This window comes from Phalangium opilio, unplaced genomic scaffold, assembly GCF_054372755.1.
Source record: "Phalangium opilio isolate 3A_F unplaced genomic scaffold, DU_Popi_V2 ptg000209l_1, whole genome shotgun sequence".
NCBI classification, from domain to species: Eukaryota; Metazoa; Arthropoda; class Arachnida; order Opiliones; family Phalangiidae; genus Phalangium; species Phalangium opilio.
In genome coordinates this window covers 13,898,753-13,921,195 of record NW_028324217.1, presented here as the reverse complement: position 1 = coordinate 13,921,195, position 22,443 = coordinate 13,898,753, and the positions used below count along the sequence as shown (strand labels likewise).

The 22,443-nt window shown below is 36.1% G+C and overlaps 1 protein-coding gene across 1 annotated transcript; it reads left to right on the top strand.

Moving 5' to 3' along the window:
• Positions 1 to 10,019: 10,019 nt before the first annotated feature.
• LOC149620751 (uncharacterized) lies at positions 10,020 to 16,307 on the top strand. Its single transcript, XM_089855037.1, has 6 exons — positions 10,020 to 14,264; positions 14,344 to 14,449; positions 14,561 to 14,876; positions 14,944 to 15,161; positions 15,221 to 15,504; positions 15,604 to 16,307. Exons 1-6 carry the CDS (start codon positions 14,251 to 14,253, stop codon positions 15,824 to 15,826), a joined length of 1,161 nt encoding a protein of 386 aa, XP_089711163.1. The 5' UTR covers positions 10,020 to 14,250; the 3' UTR covers positions 15,827 to 16,307.
• Positions 16,308 to 22,443: the final 6,136 nt, after the last annotated feature.

Here is a 22,443-nt window from a genome sequence, read left to right as displayed (position 1 = left end):
AAAAAACTACAATCAGTCACGCTCTGTCGAAGCTTGAAGGTAATGCAAGGGTATGGTACGACGGGCTCGCCTCAGTCAATCATAGCTAGATGGACTGGAAAAACTAGCTCAAGGAATGGTTTCCATCAACAAAATCTATGCAGAGACTCTACCGAGAAACGGAGCAGCGAACCAGACGGAAGGGAGAAACGTTCTAGGCTTATTACCATGATAAGATTGCGAAAGTTCACTTCTGCAACCTTACGGAGTCGGATATGGTGGAATATCTAATCACGGGATTGATGGATGACCAACTTATTACGTCTCTGAGTGTAAGAGAGTACGCAAATCCTCAAGAACTCCTCAAGTTTGTGAAGCAGATGGAAGAACGTCTCCGTCTCTCTTCAAGCGCAAGAATGGGAAAACTCACGAAAGGACCCAAGATAAGCCTCATCTGCCAGATATCAGGATGAAGAAAAATTCGCGGAAGTTCACCACCAGCGTAGTCAGCCGAAGTTTGAAAAAGGTCCAAATCCATCACAAAAGCCGAGATTTAACTCAATCCATCACGAAAGCCGAGATTTAACTCAAAGAGAGAAGCACTTTGTTTTAATTGCTCCGAGTATGGTCACTTCGCCAAAGATTGCTCTCAACCATCAAGGAAGCCACGTTGCGACCACTGTCAAAAGACCACTCATGAGTGAAGGAGTTGCCCAACCAGAAGATCTTCAGCGGGAAGTCATAATAATGGGATGAGCAACAACCTCTGCATGGAAAAACAGAATTCAAACCAGAACCAGAATGAAAAGTACTTCTTCGAAGCAGAACTTGACAACAAGAAGATTCGCGCCTATTTGGATCAAGGCAGCAAATGCGTGACTATCAGAGAAACAGATGCTCAAAAGTTAAAACTTGCCCATGAAGAACCTCCGGATGGATGCATCATCAATGGATACGGGGCTGGTGTTGTCAAACCTATAGGAAGATTCAAAGCTCATTTGAAGGTTGATCAAGCAGACGCCTCAGTCGAAGTTTACATAGTTCCTGACTCCACTCAAAGTATCCCGTTAATGGTCGGACAACCCTTTACTGAACAATCGTATGTCACATTAATCAGAAGACGGAATATCGTAAGGCTCTTCAATGAGAAAACTGAAGATAACGACCAAGACCATGACGACTGCCTGCGCAAGATCAATATTCCGGACTTACCAAAACCATTGGTAAATCTTTGGGCCGCCAGAGCTACCGTTATTCCATCAAACTACATTGGTTTTGTGGATATGCATACCAATGGGGAACCGAAGGCGAGTCAGGATATATTTCCCGATAATCAAATGAGATTCTATCCAGGTCTAGAACACTGTATAGGCAATGGTTAGGTGGAAAGGTTCAATCGTTCAATCACGCCAGCGCTAGCTTCTCTCTGTGAGCTGGAAGATGATAGGGATTGGGATCGTCGCGTACCCCAAGTACAATGGGGTTTAAATAAGACCTTCAGCAAATCCACCGGTAGCACACCGTTCGGGCTACTTTTCAATTATTCCTCCCGTAACCCTACTGGAGACCCAGCAACCGACGCAGTAAAAGAAACGTTTGATGATAGCATTATGAATCGTCGAAAGGAAGCTATAAACAAAATCCGTCAAGATCAAGATAATCAGCGCCGCAGATATAACTCCAAAAGAATGGAAGCTGAAGACTATAAATCTAGAGACCTGGTCGTCGTACGATCGGAGGCACCTGCAACGGGAGAGCCTAGAAAAACGAGAAGAAATTACCGGGGACCATACATCGTGACTAAGAAGCTAAATTTTGATCAGTATCAAATCGAGGATTAAACAGATGCACCACGGAATCAGAAGTTCTACAGGAATGTGACGTCCGTTGACAAGCTGAAGAGATTTCAGATCCTGGATAATTCAGAGGATTCTATAAACTCAAGTTACGAAGATATAGATACCCTAGTGGGTCCTTAACAGCATCAACATCCGAGTCCAAGCCCAAGATGTACCATTTCCAGTAACAAAGCTAGAACCGTCAAGACCACTCTTCCAATATCATCAAGGCAATCCTCCCCCAAGAAAAAACTGAAGACCCTGATAACAGTGATGTCCAAGTACAGCAAATTAGAGCCCGACGAGCAATCAAGCCTCCCAATATCTAAAATTTAAGGTGAAAACATTTAATTTATATAGTCCACTTTTTAACTTTGATCCGCAACACCGAATGTTATCAATCAATAATTTCAAATCGGGGTAGTTTTTGTACAAGTCGCGAGACGCTTAATAAACTATTTTTACCTTTCTATCGAAGCATGTTTATTTTTATTAAGTCGCGAGTGCACTAAACATATCTTTCATTTGAATCTTGGATTAAATGAGAATCAAGTTCGGCACGGCCCGGCCCGAATTCTGAAAAATGAACAAAAGCCAGGACCGGCCTGGCCCCTTAATTTCCAAAATTTGAAAAGCCCGACCCGGCCCGGCCCGATACAATTTTCAAATGTGGAAAGCCCGGCTCGGTCCGGCCCGATACGCTGGAAAATAATAGCTAATATTTTGCATTAAGAAAAACCTGCATTTATAAACAAAGTGTTGTTATGTGTTTTTCACGATTTGCGGTGTATATCGCGCAATTTAGAAAGAGTGGCGCCAGACTCAACGTGTAGCATCTAGATTGTTGTTCCTCCTAAAATGTATCCTCTAATATCTCTCATACGTCTTAATACCAGACCTATGAGAGCCATATAGTTCTAGATAAATTTAATTCACAACCTCTGAGTCTGGTGTAGATTTAATGCTTTATGGTTTGTAACATCTTTATTACACAACCTCTAATGGTGATCTAGAATCTAGACTTTCTGTGACATCGCTCATTTTCGGACCTCTTGAGGGTGGGCTAATTTTAGACGTCTTTCTATATGCTAAACAGCCCACTTCATTTATTATTCTTATTCTAGGCGTCTTTTTACAGGTATCTTCCCATTGCGCAGAATTCCATTAGACCGAATCCCGCCAATGTTTTTAATTAATTTAGCCCAATAGCGGGTTAGGTATTTACAATTCAAACGACTCTATTTGTCGAAAACAGCGACCCCAAAAATGCTATGTAGTTTAATTTCTATTAATGTCGTTTTTTAATGAAAGCGTTTTAAATTCATTTTTACTGACTTGGAAACGCCACTATTTGGTTAAGCCAGGTTAGTAATATTTTATAAATCACTTAACAATGTTACGCCTTTTCCAAAATATTGATGTTTATCTTCATTGACTTCTCAAATAATATGCCTTTTCCAAAAAATTACTGTTATGTTAGGTTTGGTTAGGAGGCCGTCTCTTCCTCTTTGGAGCGGTTATACACTTCAATTATTTTAAAACGGCTGGCTTAAAGTATTTTCATGATGAATATAACATAAAAAAATAAATATTAGTAATTGGTTTTATTATGTCATATTTTGCTGATTTATTACTATTTTGTTCTTATAATCCTTAGTTTTAAAATAATTATTTAGAAAATGTTTGGATCTAGTGTTAATTTTACATAGGCCTTAAATTGTTTTAAGTTAATTTAATTTTTGCTAGCAAAGATAAAATCTTTGCGTTCCCGGGAATTTGTTTATTTAAATTACATCGGGAAAAACTCGAAGTGCGGGTTTTTCGGTTCAATGGGGTTGTCCCATTGGACCGATTCATAAATCCGCCAAAGTGCGGGTTTTTCGGACGAATGGGATTGGGTGCGGTTGATTGGGATTTGGCGCAATGGAACTGAACCCTTTTAAATGCTTAATACTCCACCTTTCGGATTTCTCTAATTCTATGTGTACTGTCGATAGCTTAATACCTCACCTTTAAGAGTAATCTATATCTAGACTTTTTGTTATATGCTTAACTAGCTGTTACCCGCGGCGTCGCTCGCGTGTAATAAGAACTTCCATCAAAATGATACAAAGAATGGGTAGATTTTACTGATGACAAATATTTTTGTAGCACCCTAGGAGCGAAGGCACTCGGCGTTGCCCGTCAGCCCGTCGGGACATTTTTTATTACTTTTCACGCGGACATTATTCCATAAAGAAGGGTTTTTTAGTTTTTGGCCGCCATTTAAAAAGATGGCAATAAATCGAACCCAAAAGACCATTCAGTCCGCCTATAGGTTAAAGGAAACCCGTGTACTAAATATCTGTGAAATCGGTTGAAACGCGCGGAATCGGTTGAAACGCGCGGACTTTGTTGCATAGAGAAGAGTTTTACATTTCTGGGCGCCATTTTTTAAGATGGCGGCGGATTGGAAAAATCTTTCTTAGAACTTGCCTAATACTTATGAGTAACGTTCCTGCAAATTTTCAGCCTTCTAGGGCAAGCGGATTGGGCTGGGCGTTGATTATCAGTCAGTCTGTCAGTCAGTCAGTCAGGACTTTGATTTATATAGATATAGATATAGATAAACGACCATTAGGGTGTTAAAATTTTAGACGACTTGTTACATGTTTAACACGCGATTTTTCTGGGTTCTCTTATTCTAGAAGCCTTGTTTCAGTGGAAGTTTAAGCACTTAAATATTATTTAGAAATAGCGTAGGTACAACAGCCCAGCTAATTTCAACATTATTAACAGATTCCATAATCATGAGATAGTTTAAAGAATAACTGATTTGTCTTTAATGGGTTTTCTATTATATTTTGCAGTATAAAACTAAAATATGTCTGGATGTGCAATTCAAAAAGCCGCTTCTATCAAACACATCGGTATTTTCCAAAACGTTCTTATGGTGAAATATTCGTTGTTACTGGTAATATTCTCTATCTCAAAACCCTCCACCCACATTTGCAATATAAATTTGAAAGTTATGGGGTACTCCGTTATCGCTTATATAAACTCGTGTGAGACGAAAACTAATCCAAATGGTGTTATCGATGTGAAAGCGGGGAATATTACTTGTAAAAACACATTTTCGAATGGATTTTGTTTTTATTGTCTAGGTAAAACCCTTATTTAACTATAAAAATCAGCATTGAATTATAACCCTCATATTTAAAAGTGAAATAAACCTATTGTAGATGTTATAATTCGATGTAACAGAAGCGGATTACATATAATCCGCTTCTGATGTTAACGAAAGGTTTTCTTACATGAATTGTTGCACATTGTTGCCTGACAAGTTTGCTTGGTTTCATAAAGCAAATGTTTTCCTCTGCATTCTCTTAGTTTGCTGCGATATGTAAAAAACTTTCTCATAGCTATTTGCGCATTTAACTTCGAAATTGATGCTTATAATGCAGAACGAAACAACGAAATAGAATTTTATACAGGTATAGTTTTTGACCAAAAAAAAGAAGGTAAACATTACTACTATAACACAACAGTTCGAATATGTCAATAACAACTGTTTATTTCCGTTTTCATTCGATTGTACACTGCTACATCGCCATTTGATTCTGAAAAATAAATAGTAAAATGACGTTAGACTACTAAATTATTTATGGCAATGCACGCTATCTTCTTTCCCCTCTCAGGAATTTCTCACATTATCTACTTTCCTTCAAAGCAATAACCTCGTGAGAATCGTGAATGGTTTTCTTAAGAACGCTGACCCACTTTTTAACAGTGCATTGCATCGAATACCAAAGTAGGAGCAGTGTTATTGTAAACACGCGACGAGAAAAACACGTTATTCAGTAATTTAGCCATCTTTAATGATCTTTTACCCGATGTAACAGAAAAATATGGTAGAAGAAACACTAGCAGGTGGCTATTGTTTATTTATGCCGGGTTTACTCCTTGTTGTATATGTATATAGATTGCGTTGTTACAGAAGGAAATGCTGTAAAACAAGTCGAAGTGTTTTCACTTGGAACGATAGCGCTGTCGTACGGATATATATATATTCAATGATTAGAGAATAAGGAAACGACGGCGTCCATTTGGTTCGCTCAAATTCTACCCACAGAAAATTCAAAGTTAACTTGGAAACACAGAATAATTCTTTCACAGAAGGGTAAATCTCCAAATTATATTTCCCGAAGTTGGCCTATCACTTCTTTAAGGGCAATATTACTGGATAACTTTGGAAAATGTATGAAACTCTACATGTTAACACTACCACTGTAAGGTTGGGTATGTACCAGGTGAGTCGAAAACCATAACTATTTAGTGATTGCTACATTTGAAAGTCTTTAAACTTGTGTTTGGACGGCAAGATTGGTGAACGCTTTGTCTCGTTGCTATGGAAAATTAAAATTATCAAATTATAAAAATCAAATGTGGATCATATTACAGCTCCCTAGAAGTACTGGACGATATAACATCGCTGTGCATCAGCATAGACCTTTTCACCGGTAGAGCGAGGGTGAAAAGGGGGTTAAATTCTCGACAGATGAGCATGCGCAGAAAGAATGTTTGTTGCCAGTCGTATTTTTGTAGCCATTGCTTTTGCCTTAGTTTATTTTCATAAAACAGTGTTGTATTACCGGTAGCAAATATATTAATTGAACTTCCTACGTGAAATTTTATCGAATTCCATTGATAGATGTAAGATTAAGGTAGTTAATGAAATTCTACACAACAAATTGGGCGCCAAGGCTTACGAACATTTTATCCGTAGCGCTTTCGGCACGGCATCGGCGGCGGACAATGTCATATCGCCGAGGAAGCGATCATCCTATACCGTCGCCGAGGCTAAGTGAGTTTTAGCCTACTAATATCAACGCATCGTTTCCATTAAAACATAAACACTTCATTTCTAAACTTGGTTTTAATTGTACTTTCTTGGGTTTAAGTACTATGCATTTTATTTTAATATTAAATTACAAAAAGTTCTCCCCCACGTCCATCAAAGTTAAGTTTACATGTTAACTCCATAGAAGCGAGAAACTCATGCCGCCAAACATTGTAACTGCTCATGCGCGGCCATAAGTATGAATTCTAGAGTGCCGGTAGGCCCTTCTAGATAAGAACCCACACCCTCCCGTAATGTTAAAGAAATAATTCACAGATTTTAGGCTTAGCGTCCCATAGAAAAAGCATGGGATTTTTGGTGTTCCACTCCATCGAATAACTCAGAAACTACTGCGAAGTTAAGGTTCGGAACACTTTTGAATTATCAAGCAACTATGGAATGTTGAACTTCTGAAGTTTGATTAAGAACAATTAAGTCTAAGTATTTTATTTTAATTAATTTATAAATCATGATAAAACCGTTACATATATTACACTGTTTGCATAGCATTTATTCTGCCTCCAACGGATTTGTGGCGAATAGGATAACGCTTCTGCCTACGGAGCAGAAGATTGCAGGTTCGAGTCCTGGCAAGCTTAGTGTTTATTTTTACAGATCTTTTATACATCATAAAAGAAATAATCCTATAAATACAATGTTTCGATAATTTTTTTTGTTCTTACAAATACGGTCATGTGGAGTAATGGTTAACGCGTTTGCATTCGAGGCAAAACATTGCAGGTTCTAGTCTTGGAACGCTCGTTGTCAATGTTTGATGAAGATTCTTAGTATATAGAAGGGAAAATTCTTAAATAACAAACTTTCAATGAAATGTGTGCGTGCTGGCGCATGGTTTAGAAATAACTTTTTTTAAAACCTATAATGGTTAACTAAACTTTACACTGAGAGATGTGCTTTTGCTAATCTATTGCTGTAAAGTTTTGTTGTGAAAAAAGTGCACCCCCTTGGTTGCGAAACCTTGGGTCTAACTCTGAAAATTCTTTTCACGTCGTAATGTTAAGCTCCGTAGAGATTAACAATAAGAGTTAGGATTGAGTATAAATAGATAATCCCTGTCTCGATTTTCTAAATTATGGGTCATTTAAAAATTTTATTGGACAAAGTTCAGTGTACTGTTTTTATTTCCGGCCCAGGTCAGGATAGGTGAAACTATCTCAGGGCCGTAATTAAGCACAGGACACTGGACATTGTCCAATAAATATTTAAAATGTTCCATAATTTTTATTTAAAACTAAAGGGGTCACCGGACGGTTGACCAGTAAATTTTTCCGAAGTTTTGATGGCTTGACCATTGATAAAGGATGCGCGTGAAAAACATTCGTCGCTCCATAGGATGTGCAACTGCCTATACTAAAAAGAAGACAAGTAGATACTAGCGCCACCTGGTTACCAGTGCTGGAAAGCCTAGCATGAAAAATAAAATGTAATTAATACAAATTACGGCTGAAGGAACAGATACTAAATAAAAAAGACTTCGTTTGCCCAAGCCTTAAAAACAAAACGATAAGAGTTTTTCCAGTTGACCTAAGCGTCATGAAAATGGAATTGTTGCTGAAAAATCTGAGATAAGTAATTTTTTATTTCAATTAATTTATAGGAAACTAAGGGGGGTTCCCATTCAACCGAATCTCATTGGACAAAATCGCATTCGACAGAAAATGTTTGGCTAGGGTTTCAATTGAGGTGGAATATTTTATAACATTTTTAAAGTCAGTTTAGGTTAGGTTTGGTTGTTATTGGTTTATTGATAGGTTATAGGTTTGGTTTGGTTAGGTTAGGTTAGTAATATTTTATAAATAATTTAACTATATTACGCCTTTTCCAAAATATTGATGTTTAGTTTCATTGACTTCTCAAATAATATGCCTTTTCCAAAACATTGCTGTTATGTTAGGTTAAGTTAGGTTTGTAATATTTTATAAATCATTTAATTATTTTACGCCTTTTCCAAAATATTAATGTTTAGCTTCATTGACTTCTCAAATAATATGCCTTTTCCAAAACATTACTGTTATGTTAGGTTAGGTTAGGTTAGTAATATTTTATAAATCATTTAACTATGGTACGCCTTTTCCAAAATATTAATGTTTAGCTTCATTGACTTCTCAAATAATATGCCTTTTCCAAAACATTACTGTTATGTTAGGTTAGGTTTGTTTGGTTAAGTTAGGTAAATAATATTTTATAAATCATTTAACTATGCTACGCCTTTTCCAATATATTTATGTTTAGCTTCTTTGACTTCTCAAATAATATGCCTTTTCCAAAACATTACTGTTATGTTATGTTAGGTTTGGTTTGGTTAAGTTAGGTATTTCGGCAGTTATATACTATATATATATATATATATATCTTTGGGAACGAATAGGTTTTTTAAGGGTTATGGTTTTCATATCTAAAAAACCAATATTCGAAAATGTCTAGTTAATACTCTAAAACTGAAGCAAAAACCATGTAACGTGATAAATATGACTTAAAATAATAAAAAAAACCTACAATTCCCTTTAAAAAGTAAATTTTCGGGGATTTGAAAGTATTTGGTTCTTCTAAACTAAAATAGGTGCTTAATATTTTACAGAATGTTCTCCTATGGTGCTCATTTTCTTTGACCATTATTTTATTACAAGTCAAAGTAGTTGTTTGCTCGCAAAGATGCAATCAATTAAATTCATTTTAGTTCCATCGGGTGTATATGCGCATGCATTCTTGTCCAAATGGACCGAACCGAAACCCGGAGAAGTGCGGGTTTTTCGGTTGATAGGGACTGGTTTCGGCCGAATGCGATTCGGTCCAATGGGGCAGAGCCGAAACTAATCCACTAGCAGTGAAATCGGGTGATTGAATTAAATTCTAAAGAGAAGTAAAATACGGATTGTCTTTAAAATTCAATAGAAAAAAAATAATATCCACGCTTCAATCAACTGGAAAAACTCTTATCGTTTTGTTTTTAAGGCTTGGGCAAACGAAGTCTTTTTACCTCTCCGAGTGACGTATGTCACGGAGAGGTTCTGTAACGATCGAGTCTGTGTGTCTGTGTGTCTGTATGTCTGTGTGTCTGTTGTTTCACCCACGTGACCGCGTTCGCAGATTCCAAATCGGAGCAAACGTGTTCGCCATTTCCGAACTGCTTTCACAGTCACGGAAATGGCTACTCTACTTGAGTTCTCACGCCACCATCTTCTGGTCTTTGTCCATCTCACACGGACACCAGTCTGTACTTACTGGCTTCTAATCACCACCAACTTATGGCCTTCGTCCATCCCACATGGACACTAGTCTGTACTTACTGGCTTCTAATCACCACCAACTTATAGCCTTCGTCCATCCCACATGGACACCAGTCTGTACATACTCACTTCTAACCACCACCATCATCTGGTCATTGTCCATCCCACATGGACACTAGTCTGTACTTATTGGCTTCTAACACCACCATCTTCTGGTCATTGTCCATCCCACATGGACACCAGTCTGTACACACTGGCTTCTAACACCACCATCTTCTGGTCTTTGTTTTTGTCCATCCCACATGGACACCAGTCTGTACACCTGGCTTCTACACCACCATCTTCTGGTCTATGTTTTTGTCCATCCCACATGGACACCAGTCTGCACACCTGGCTTCTACTCCATCGTCATCGTTGGGTTTAAGACATTCGCGGCGATCAGCTAGGGTTACGAGAAACGTCTAGCCTCCCTAGGGTGGGTTGTCCACGATAGGTTTTCGCAATTGCGGTTGTTCTTGCTTTTAACTGTAGTTCGACACCCTTATATACTACCTATTTGATTAAGGCGAAGCAACCGGCGTATGCTTCATTTCAAACGCCAATATTAGTCAAGTCTCTCAAGAATGTTTAATTGTTCTTTTTTAAAACGATGTAACGTTCAATAAGGCGAATAACTAACGAAGAAAATATTAAATATTAATTATATTTATCTTATTATTTAAGATAATCTTGTTTCTCAATTCAAAATTAATACGGAAAGAGTTAAAAAGCTGTCTATGTTTTTACCTCTCCGTGTGACGTAGTCCAGGAGAGGTTCTGTAACGGCCGTGTCTGTCTGTGTGTGTGTGTGTGTGTGTGTCTGTCTGTCCGTTGTTACACCCACGTGACCGCGTTCGCAGTTTGCGTATCGGAGCAAACGTGTTCGCCATTTCCGAACTGCTTTCACAGTCACGGAAATGGCTCCTCTACTTGAGTTCTCACACCACCAATCTTCTGGTCTTTGTCCATACCACACGGACACTAGTCTGTTCTTACTGGCTGCTAATCACCACCATCTTCTGGTCTTCGTCCATTCCACGTGGACACCAGTCTGTACATACTGGCTTCTAATCACCACCATCTTCTGTTCTTTGTCAATCCCACATTGACACCCGTCTGCACTTACACTGCCTTCTAACACCACCATCCACTGGTCTTCCGTCTATTCCACATAGACACCAATCTGTATCATTGGCTTCTACTCCATTATCATCGTTTGGTTTTAGGATATACGCGGCGATCAGCTAGGGTTACGAGAAACGTCTAGCCTCCCTAAGGTAGGATCGCTACCAAAGGTTTTCGCATTTGCGGTTTTTCCTTACTATTATAATGGAAACGAATCGTATATATACCCCAAAATTTGAAGAAAGCGGGAAGAGGGGTACCCTTCACTTTAAACGTCAATATTAGCAAAGTTTAAGAAGATAATAAGTATAACTTTATTTTAAACGATTTAACTATTATTAATGTTAATTATTGAAGATTAAAATAATTAAAAATAATTATATTTATTTAAATATTAAAGATAAACCTCTCGTGCAAAGAGAGAGATTATCATTGCCTCCTATATCTACCAAGGCCCGTGCATGCGATATATTTCCTTCATTGCCTCCTATATTTATTTAAATATTAAAGATAAACCTCTCGTGCAAAGAGAGAGATTATCATTGCCTCCTATATCTACCAAGGCCCGTGCATGCGATATATTTCCTTCATTGCCTCCTATATCTATCAAGGCCCGTGCATTGTGATATATTTCATTCATTGCATAAACATAAGCGAGATTGTTTTGGGAAAAAAATACTGCTTCCACTAATGCGTTTATACTCCTTGTTACTGTTGTATAGAGTAATCATGATAAAAGCTTAAAAAATTACGAGAGGACAGACCTTTTTTATCCTCATTCAAAAATATTTTTTGGTGCTAAGACTGCTTTAAAAAATCCAAACGGTTAGGCATTGGTAAAAAAGACAAATGATATTTTTCAGATCTTATGAGATAACGCCCACCTAGTTGAAAATTGCCGTTTTTTATCCGCGGGAGCCATTCCTTATGAGAATTTCGATGCTAGTAGGTTGTCAATTAAACTACCGGTATATTATTGTTGTTGGAAATTGGATATTAAGTCAAATTAAGTGGTTGTAAAGAGCCAGCAGGTTTTTGCCACTTCTTTTTGTGAGTATTTGATTTTTATATGTAAAATGGAGGAAGATAATGTTGAGAGTAAGGATGAAATGCGGAAGCGCAAAGCGCGGGAAAGTATGAGGGCAAAAGGTCGACGTTTTCATTGGATACTTAAGGTTATATAATCTTCTCGACACGGAGAGGTAATATTTTGGTTTTCCCGACTTGTTGTTTGTGTGTGTCCGTCCGTTGTTACAGTAGTGCGCTGCGTTAGAAGTTCGTTTTGTTTTGATGTGTAAAGGAATACTACAGAACCATAATATTCCCTTTATCCTTAATATAAAGTGAATATGTGGAAATATTTTTCGTAATTATGATGCATTTAGTACTTTTGTAGCTTTAAAGCTCTATTTCATTTTGATATTCCAAAGAATGTTTTTAATATTATTATTTAAAATAGATGTTTATATATTACTTAAGCTATACTACATCTGTTTATAGCATAATCCTTTCTAACGTGAATACAAGTTCAACGCTACTATGTTGGTCAAATGAACTTTTATTTGTCAATAGGCCTAGTGAACCGAAAACTAAAAGCTTGGGTTTGTTTTTCGTTTCTGTTATGCAGAGACATTAACGGTTCAGAGTGAGCCGAAAGTTAAATACACTTTTAAATAAATAGGCTTAGATTTTAAAATCTATGGTGGAAATCTGGGCCGCGTTCAGCAGAGCCCAGTGCTGTTAGCAGTGTTCTGCATAACGGGATTCTGTTTTTGAATTTTGACGTCACGGTGCTTAGCGCTGAGCTAACGCGGTCTTCAAAGAAAATAGTCGGCTCTTTGGATAACGTGACGTAAAACGCGTAGTTCTCAGCTTGGCGAAAAAACCATGGAGGAATTAATACAAATAGCTATATGGGACTATAGCTATTTAAATGGCGTGCTTTGTATACTGCTTTAATATTTCATAAATTTTAACTTAAGAAACATTTCCATATCTGGGTAAATAAGTTTGTAAGTAGTCGTCTTGACTCGGAGAGGTAATATTTTGGTTTTCCCAACTTGTTTATATATAGGTCTATTGTCTCCCAGCACTGAAGGGAAAAGGGTATATGCGAAACGCAGCGGCAAATTTGTGAACTAAACCAAAGGAATGGTTTTGGCGCGAAAGAAATTTTTAAAAAGCAGGGAAGCAAACGGAAGTAAGTGGTAGTCAATGAGGAAAGGTTTGAGGAGAAGAGAGCGGAAGGAAACAAGTTGTTACATACATAATGTTGGGTTGTGAATATAATAGTAGAAGTCCACTTTATTTTTCCGATTTTAAAAAATAATTGGAGGTCTATAGGTATTTCGCGCAATTTTAAACGCTTGTGTTGAAAAGGAAATTAATATGAATTCAAATGATCAAAATATTCTTGATCATGCTAGAACATTTTTAATGCATCCCTAATACAGCACTGAGTTTCCACCGATTTAAAGGTTTTTAGCCGGGATAGTTGGACCGATTTATTACTATATAAAAGTTACGTGCGTCGACATAGAAATTTGTTTTCCTTTTCTTTTCTGACAAATTTTTTAAATGCTTTAACGTTTTCCGTTTGCGAAAGATGCTGGTCAATATTATTCAGTTTTACAAAACGTTTTAGTCGCTTACGGTTAAGTGCTTTTAATATCACATAAATCGTGTTCAGCTGATGTGTCTTTCATTTGGGCATGAAACGATTGTAATTGATCCTCGGCGTTTTTCTTAATTAGCAAAGAGACATAAGCCATTCTAAATTAAAATTATTCTAATTAAACTAATCACGACACTGACAGGTATTACCATCAACCGGAACTTCCGTAGGTTAACGTAACTCCAGATCCGTGTTAATGGTAAAACTATTGTTGTAAAACTGAGCTATAGAAGGCGGGCTTGGATTTCTTGGAAGAAAACGCTGTTTACATAAGCATAACCTACGTCCAGTACTTTTAGGGAGATGTTATATGTAAAAATCCAGTTCTTGGTGTACTCATACATGTTTTTCTAAACTTTTGTAATAAACCACACTTAATAGAATAACTTCAAATATCTTTGGCATTCTGGACGATATGAAGCGTACGATGCTGATCATGTTTTGTTCGCGAGGCTTTTAATAAACTATATGAAAAACATCACGTAGGAATTACCTTGATATCGTTTTATCGTATTTATAGAAATGAATATTGAAACGCGAAAAACGTTCTAAATTTTTCAGATGGAAATATACTAGTATTGAAGAAGTTATTAGTAATCTTAAAAGAATGAACGAGACTATCAACAACTCGTATTACGCAAATATGGTTACAGCGATGAGGCTCGATGTATGCATTTTCCGCTTTAGAAGTTCTGGATTTACTTCACTTTTGTTATTGAGATAAGACAAGTGAAGTAATTTGAACTTCTAAGGGGGAATCATTTTCTATAACTTACAGGCGTTGGATATTTTTATGTCGTCAACTCACGTTTCTCCGATAGTTGTCATGACATACGACGTTTCGCCACCACTATCAATATCAGGTTACAGAATCTTCAGTACAGTATCTAGTATCAACAATGACTTTGCTTCAACATCTATGAACATCCTATTATTGAATTCCACAATTTACTATTATACTTTACTGTCTCTTTTTATTGTATCCATTACTTCTCTTCGTATCTACCGTGACTCCTCCCTAATGTATGACGGAACACGTTTACGCAACTTAGCTCGAATGATGTGGATATTTACAACTAGTCTAATCTTAAACAGTTAAGTGTAATTTTATTCTTTAGTTACTGTCAACTAAAACCACTGAGACAGGATTCAATATTTTAGGTGATCTTTCTGTTTTGGGGCGAAAAATACCGACGCGGATTTTGATTGGATCATGGATACTCGCAACGTTTATTCTCATACAATCATATCTTGGATCGGTGAAATGCGAAATGATAGTTTCCAAAGCAGAGTATATAAACACCATAGAAGATTTATTAAGAAATCCTAAAGTTTTTCCGTTTATCATGAAAACTGGAGAGCTAAAGGAAATGATTGACGTATGTGCAGGATAGCAATCAATTAAAAACAAATTTAACTATTTCTTCGTTAAACGCAGAGATCCCTTTCCGAGTACAAGAAGCTACGACGTAGAATGGCTTTAAATGGAAATTATTTCGGGAATTCAAACCAAAAGAACGTCACAGACGACGTTGTAAATGGAAAGGGCGTATTATTTTACGAAATGAAATATATTGACAGTGTCCTCGAAAATTTTGGGCCGCAATTGTTTGAAAAGAAAAGGCTTTTACACATTGGAGAAACGGAATTTGAAACCACGAGTCTGCATATGATATTCAACAAAAATATACCTACAAATACCCTTGAAGACCTAAAATATCTGTAAGACCTTTTGCATTTGTGGCTTAGTGGGTTTCTTACAAATACTATAAGACACTCACTTTGAGGACTTACAAATTAATTGGCACTGTTTTAACATAGCATATGTAGGTTTATTGAAACTCGACAAAACGAACCCAGACGCAAGACGATTTTGTTTCGATCTCGAGAAATTCTTGATACGGAGAGAGATAATAATTTAAATGAACCAATGGCAACGACTTTAGGATACCTATCTTCAGTTTTCTTACTGTACCTTTATGGAATGATAATCTCGCTTATTACACTGTTCATCGAGGTGGTTAAAAATGCTGGAGTCTTTTGAAAGTAATATTCATTCGTTTCGGTGAATTGGTGCAAGTAACTTGATGATGTTATTAATTAACATTTCACTGAAGAAAACCTGCTGTCTCATGAATTCCAGAAAAACTTTCAGTTTGCAGTATTTTCGACTTCAATCATAACATATAAAAAAAACAATTAAAAATAATGGAAAAAGACTAGACAAAGCTTATATCCAAGATGATTACAGAAATCGGCACTATCTAAGCACGCAAATGTTGTCGAAGCATGTTGCACGTTGACAAAGTCCATAACCCCCTCGACGTAATGAGATGAAAAAGTTTACCCTACCAAAACACTAAAACTAAGATATAAAAATCCTGAGATCTCATGAACAGCTCCCTTAGATAAGACTTGATACTGCCTCTAATATATAAGGGTGATTTTTTGAAAGGATGTAACTTTTTTAATATTCTGTTTATTGTTTTCAAAATATTCCACAGAACTATATTCTGAGCCTTTAATGTGTGGTTAATATTCCAAAAAGATCCATCTGTTAGTTTATTTCATAAAAAATAAAGTTGCTAAGAGTAGTTTTCTTTTTCATAAAATTTATCACAACATTTTCAATTCAATTTATTTTTCTTTAGCAATTATACATTGGATGGCGTGGGGCTAAGTCACTTCGTGACTTGTAAGCCCCACACATGCTGTATTTGCATTTGGTAATTATTATATGATTTATTTTAACGAAAAACCAGCAATATTAACATCGTTTGATATACAGGGAACAAAATTGAAGAGTAAGTAAATTAACACATTATAATTTAAAAAATATAATTTAAAATATCAAAGCCTAAATTTATATTAAAATACAACTTAAAACTTCAAACCCTGAAATTATATTAAAATGCAACTTAAAGTATCGAAGCCTAAATTTATATAAAAAAACAACTTAAAATAACAAAATATAAACTAAAATTTCAAAAGCTAACTTAAAAAAATGAAGTTGTGAGTGGAAAGCTATTGTTATAATAGTGTTCTAAGGCCTTTAATACCTTTTTTTTATATTTATGGTAAACTTGTTCATTTACGAAAATTAATTATGCCAGACTACCAGTCACAGATTATTAAGCTAAATTACCTATTACAGGTTAAAAAGCTAGATTACCGATTACCGGAAATTAAGCCAGATTACCGATTACCGGAAATTAAGCTAGATTACCGATTAGAGGAAATTAAGCTAGATTACCGATTACAGGAAATTAAGCTAGATTACCGATTACAGGAAATTAAGCTAGATTACCGATTACAGGAAATTAAGCTAGATTACCGATTACAGGAAATTAAGCTAGATTACCGATTACAGGAAATTAAGCTAGATTACCGATTTCAGGAAATTAAGCTAGATTACCGATTACAGGAAATTAAGCTAGATTACCGATTACAGGAAATTAAGCTAGATTACCGATTACAGGAAATTAAGCAAGACTACCGATTATAGGAAATTAAGCTGGATTACCGATTATGGGAAATTAAGCTGAATTACCGATTAAAAGAAATTAAGCTGGATTACCGATTAAAGGAAATTGATCTAGATTACCGATTATAGGAAATTAAGCTAGATTACCGATTATAGGAAATTGATCTAGATTACCGATTATAGGAAATTGATCTAGATTACCGAGTATAGGAAATTGATCTAGATTACCGAGTATAGGAAATTGATCTAGATTATCGAGTATAGGAAATTGATCTAGATTATCGAGTATAGGAAATTGATCTAGATTATCGAGTATAGGAAATTGATCTAGATTATCGAGTACAGGACATTAAGCTAAATTACCGAGTACAGGACATTAAGCTAAATTACCGAGTACAGGACATTAAGCTAAATTACCGAGTACAGGAAATTAAGCTAGATTACCGATTATAGGAAATTAATATAGATTATCGAGTATAGGAAATTTATCTAGATTATCGAGTACAGGACATTAAGCTAAATTACCGAGTGCAGGAAATTAATCTAGATTACCGAGTGCATGAGATTGATCTAGATTATCGAGTGCAGGAAATTGATCTAGAATATCGAGTTTAGGAAATTGATATAGATTACCGAGTGCAGGAAATTGATCTAGATTACCGAGTGCAGGAAATTAATCTAGATTACCGAGTGCAGGAAATTAATCTAGATTACCGAGTTTAGGAAATTAATCTAGATTACCGAGTGCCGGAAATTAATCTAGATTACCGAGTGCCAGAAATTAATCTAGATTACCGAGTGCCGGAAATTAATCTAGATTACCGATTAAAGGAAATTAAATTTTGTTACAGATTAGAGGAATTTAAACTAGATTAACGATTAAAGGAAGTAAAGCTAGATTGATGACCGATTCGAGGAAATTAAACTAGATTAACGATTAAAGGAAATTAAAATAGATTGATTACCGATTCAAGGAAATTAAACTAGATTGATTACCGATTCAAGGAAATTAAACTAGATTGATTACCGATTCAAGGAAATTAAACTAGATTGATTTAGTCGCCAGTTTCACTGGCGTATACAGGCGTGGCATCTTTGGCCCCCACTTCAGGTTCCCCCCTTTTATCTCTCTCTCAAAGTCTTCTCCCTTTTATTAATAACAATGGATGAGTGTTTAGGCTTATAGATTTGTGAGCTTATAAATTAAGACCATAATATAAAGTAAAAAGTTTTTTATTTTCTTTAAAAGTATAGGTTTTAATATTAAAGATATATTTTCAATTTTCATTTTAAAATTCATTTGATTTAACCTATAATAATTTCTTCTATCTTCGTAAGGAAGATGATTATTTTTAAATCTTACGTAAGGCATTAAGTTTCTCTTTAATATACAAAGCGTTAAGTTGTTTTCTAACGTAAAGTTCCAAGACTAATCTTTCAAGATCTTTAGTTTTAACTTTAAAGGTATGGTAAATTTCTTCCGTGTTTTCTATGTGTTTTTCAGGTGGTTTGCCTCGGTCTTGATTTCGTTAGTTATACATTTGGTGTACGTTTCCGTTTCATCAGAGCTAAAGGGTATGTTTTTTGTGGGTCCACCTCTGATAAAATTACATTTAGGGAAATGTTTTAAATGTTCTTCGTAAGGATTATCGGTCGGTTTCCAAGCTAACAAAATGCAGTTGCATTCAAAGCATTGTACTAGATCATTGGTATGTAAGGAATAAAACCCCGCTCTGCTTAAAGCTTTTTTATAGTTTCCATCTTGAGTGTGATATCTCTGCAGCTCCGAGTTCATGGTGACGAATGAAAATAATTATAGAAATTATTGGGTTCGTGTTGCTGTTCTAAAGGTACTAAGGTCATTTTATTAGCGTAAACTAATGTTTTGTTCATTTTGAGAATAAGCCGCCAAAAAGGCTCGAAATTGGCTGTAAAAATACCCATTGAAAGGACAAAAGATCAATTTTATCTAAACAAACCGGAAGTGGTTTCTTTGTAATGTAAAGCTGATGATTGTAAAAGCTTGTAGGATAGATGGATGGTTTCTTATTTTAGGATTTTCTTATTCTTACGAGATCTTAGCTACAGAGCATCCAGTGTCATCTAGCTTTTTAAACAGATCCTCGGGATACGCGGATTAGCCACAAAACAGTGATGGTGGTTTATATTCTACGGCAGGTTGTTTTTGATAAATTTTCGGGATAGTGACCAGTCTTGGAAATAGCACAGGTCCAAAACCAGTTTTTTTAATTGCTCGGACCAGTTTTTTATTCGAAATCCGGGCGTTACTGGTCCTTGGGAACTTTTATGAAAATTCAGAAGGGACCAGTTTTTTATTCGAAATCCGGGCGTTACTGGTCCTTGGGAACTTTTATGAAAATTCAGAAGGGACCAGTTCAAAGCTATGTTTCCTAGTTTTCCTTCTGGTGCGTGCTCTCAAGTTAGTTTATACACTACCCTTTCATATAATATTAAGTTACCACCCGCCTACCAAAGGTGAGATAAGTTACCACCCGCATACCAAAGGTGAGATAAGTTACCACCCGCCTACTAAAAGGTGAGACAAGTTACCACCCGCCTACCAATGGTGGAATAAGATACGAACCGCCAACCAATTATGAATTGAGTTACCAACCCCTACTAATCGTGAAATAAGTTACCACCCGGTTACATATGGTGAAATAAATTACCACCCGGTTACCTCTGGTGAAATAATTTGTCACCCGTATAATAATGGTTAATTTATTTACCACTCCCCTACCAAATTATATAAAATTTCCCATAAAATAATGAGAGGCACACGTGTGAGCCAATATGCTCTCGAACATCTTACTGGAACATCGAATGAATGACGTTTGACAAGCAAAAAATTATTTTTATAACAGATTAATACAAATTAAGACTGAAGGAACAGATATTATATAAAAAGACTTGGTTTGCCCAAGCCTTAAAAACAAAACGATAAGATTTTTTCCAGTTGACTGAAGCGCGGATATTATTTTTCTTTCTATTGAATTTTAAAGACATCCGTATTTTACTACTCTTTAGAATTTAATTCAATCACCTGATTTTACTGGTAATGGATTAGTTTCATATAAAATAATTGAAATAAAAAATTACTTATCTCAGAAGTCATAGACCTGTGCACAAAAACATTCTATAGACTTGTGCACATAAAGATTCCATAGACCTGCGCGCTAAAGATTCCAGAGACCTGTGTACATAAAGGTTTCATACCCATAGCACAAAACTATTCCATAACCATTTGCACAAAAATATTCCCTAGACCTGCGCACAAAAATATTTCGTAAAACTGTGCACAAAAAGATTCCATTGACCTATGCACAAAATATTCTATTGGCTTTTGTATAAACATGTGACATAGACCTGTTTACAAAAATATTGCATGGACCTGTGCACAAAAACATGCCTTGGACCTGTGCACAAAAACATGCCTTGGACCTGTTCAGAAACATTCCATACCCCTATATGAACAGAAATATTCCACAAGCATTAGCAAAAACATTTTCCGTAGACCCGTGCACAAACAGATGTCGTAGACTCGTGCACAAATAGATTCCATAGATTTGCGCACAAACAGCAGTCACACTTTTTTTGCACAATCCGATGTTATAGACTTGTGCACAAACAGATGTCATATGCTTGTGTAAAAAACTGATTTCATAGACTTGCTCAAAAAGAGATGTCATCGACATATGCACATCAGATTCCGTAGACTTGTGCACATGCACAAACATATTTTGTAGACCTGTACACACACATATACAATAGACTTGTGCAAAAATAGATGTCAAATATTTGTGCAAAAACACATTCCTTAGACTTTTGCACAAACTGTTGCCATAGACTTGTGCACAATCATATGTCATAGACCGGTGTACGAAACATTTTATAGATTTATGCACAAACATGAGTCATGTACCTGTACACAAAAAATATTCCACGGACCTCTGCACAAAATCATTCCATTTACCTGTACACAAAAAATATTCCATGGACCTGTACACAAAAAATATTCCATGGACCTATGCACAAAATTATTCCATATCCCTAAGCTCAAAAATTTTCCTTACCCATTTGCACAAAAATATCACGTTCACCTGTGCACAAAAATATTTCGTACACCTGTGCACAAAAATATTAGGTATCTATTGTCACAAAAATATTTCGTCCACCTGTGCACAAAAATATTTCGTACACCTGTGCACAAAAATATTCCGTACAGCTGTGCACAAAAATATTCCGTACACATGTGCACAAAAATATTCCGTACAGCTGTGTACACAGATATCACGTACAGCTGTGCACACAAATATTTCGTACATCTGTGCACAAAAATATTCCAAATCCATTTTCACCATAATATTCCATACACCTATGCATAAAAATATTCCGTACACCTGTGAACAAAACAGTTCGTACACCTGTGTACAAAAATATTCTGTACAATTGTGCATTAAAATATTCCGTACAACTATGCATAAAAATATTTCGTACACTTGTGCACAAATAGAAATCACAGGCTTGTGCACAAATAGAAATCACAGGCTTGTGCACAAATTGAAATCACAGGCTTGTGCACAAAGAAATGTCGTGAACTCGCGCAAAAAGAGCTGTTATAGATATGTGCACATCAGATTCCATAGAGTTGTGCACAAACATTTTCAATACCCCTATGCTCAAACAGATTTCAAACCCTTATGCTCAAAAAGATTCCATACCCATTTGCACAAAAATAATCCGTAGATCCCTGCTCAAAAATATTCCGTAGACCCTTGCTCAAACAGAAGTCACTCGTGTGTGCACAAACAGATGTCATAGACTTGTGAATAAACAGATGTCACTCGTGTGTGCACAAACAGATGTCATAGACTTGTGAATAAACAGATGTCATAGACTTGTGAATAAACAGATGTTATAGACTTGTTCACAAGCAGGTGTTATAGAATTGCTCACAAACAGGTGTTATAGAATTGCTCACAAACAGGTGTTATAGAATTGCTCACAAACAGGTGTTATAGACTTGCTCACAAACAGATGTTTTAGTCTTGTGTACAAACAGATGTTTTAGACTTGTGCATAAACAAATGTTATAGTCCTGCGAACAAACAGATTACATTGACTTGCACAAACAGAAGTCGTAGACCTGTGCACAA

What these genes read in the sequence shown, in the direction of transcription:
- LOC149620751 (XM_089855037.1), top strand. An exon ending in TTACAGCGATGAGGCTCGAT is followed by an intron (nt 14,450 to 14,560) that starts GTATGCATTTTC and finishes TATAACTTACAG; the next exon opens with GCGTTGGATATTTTTATGTC. An exon ending in AGCTAAAGGAAATGATTGAC is followed by an intron (nt 15,162 to 15,220) that starts GTATGTGCAGGA and finishes CGTTAAACGCAG; the next exon opens with AGATCCCTTTCCGAGTACAA.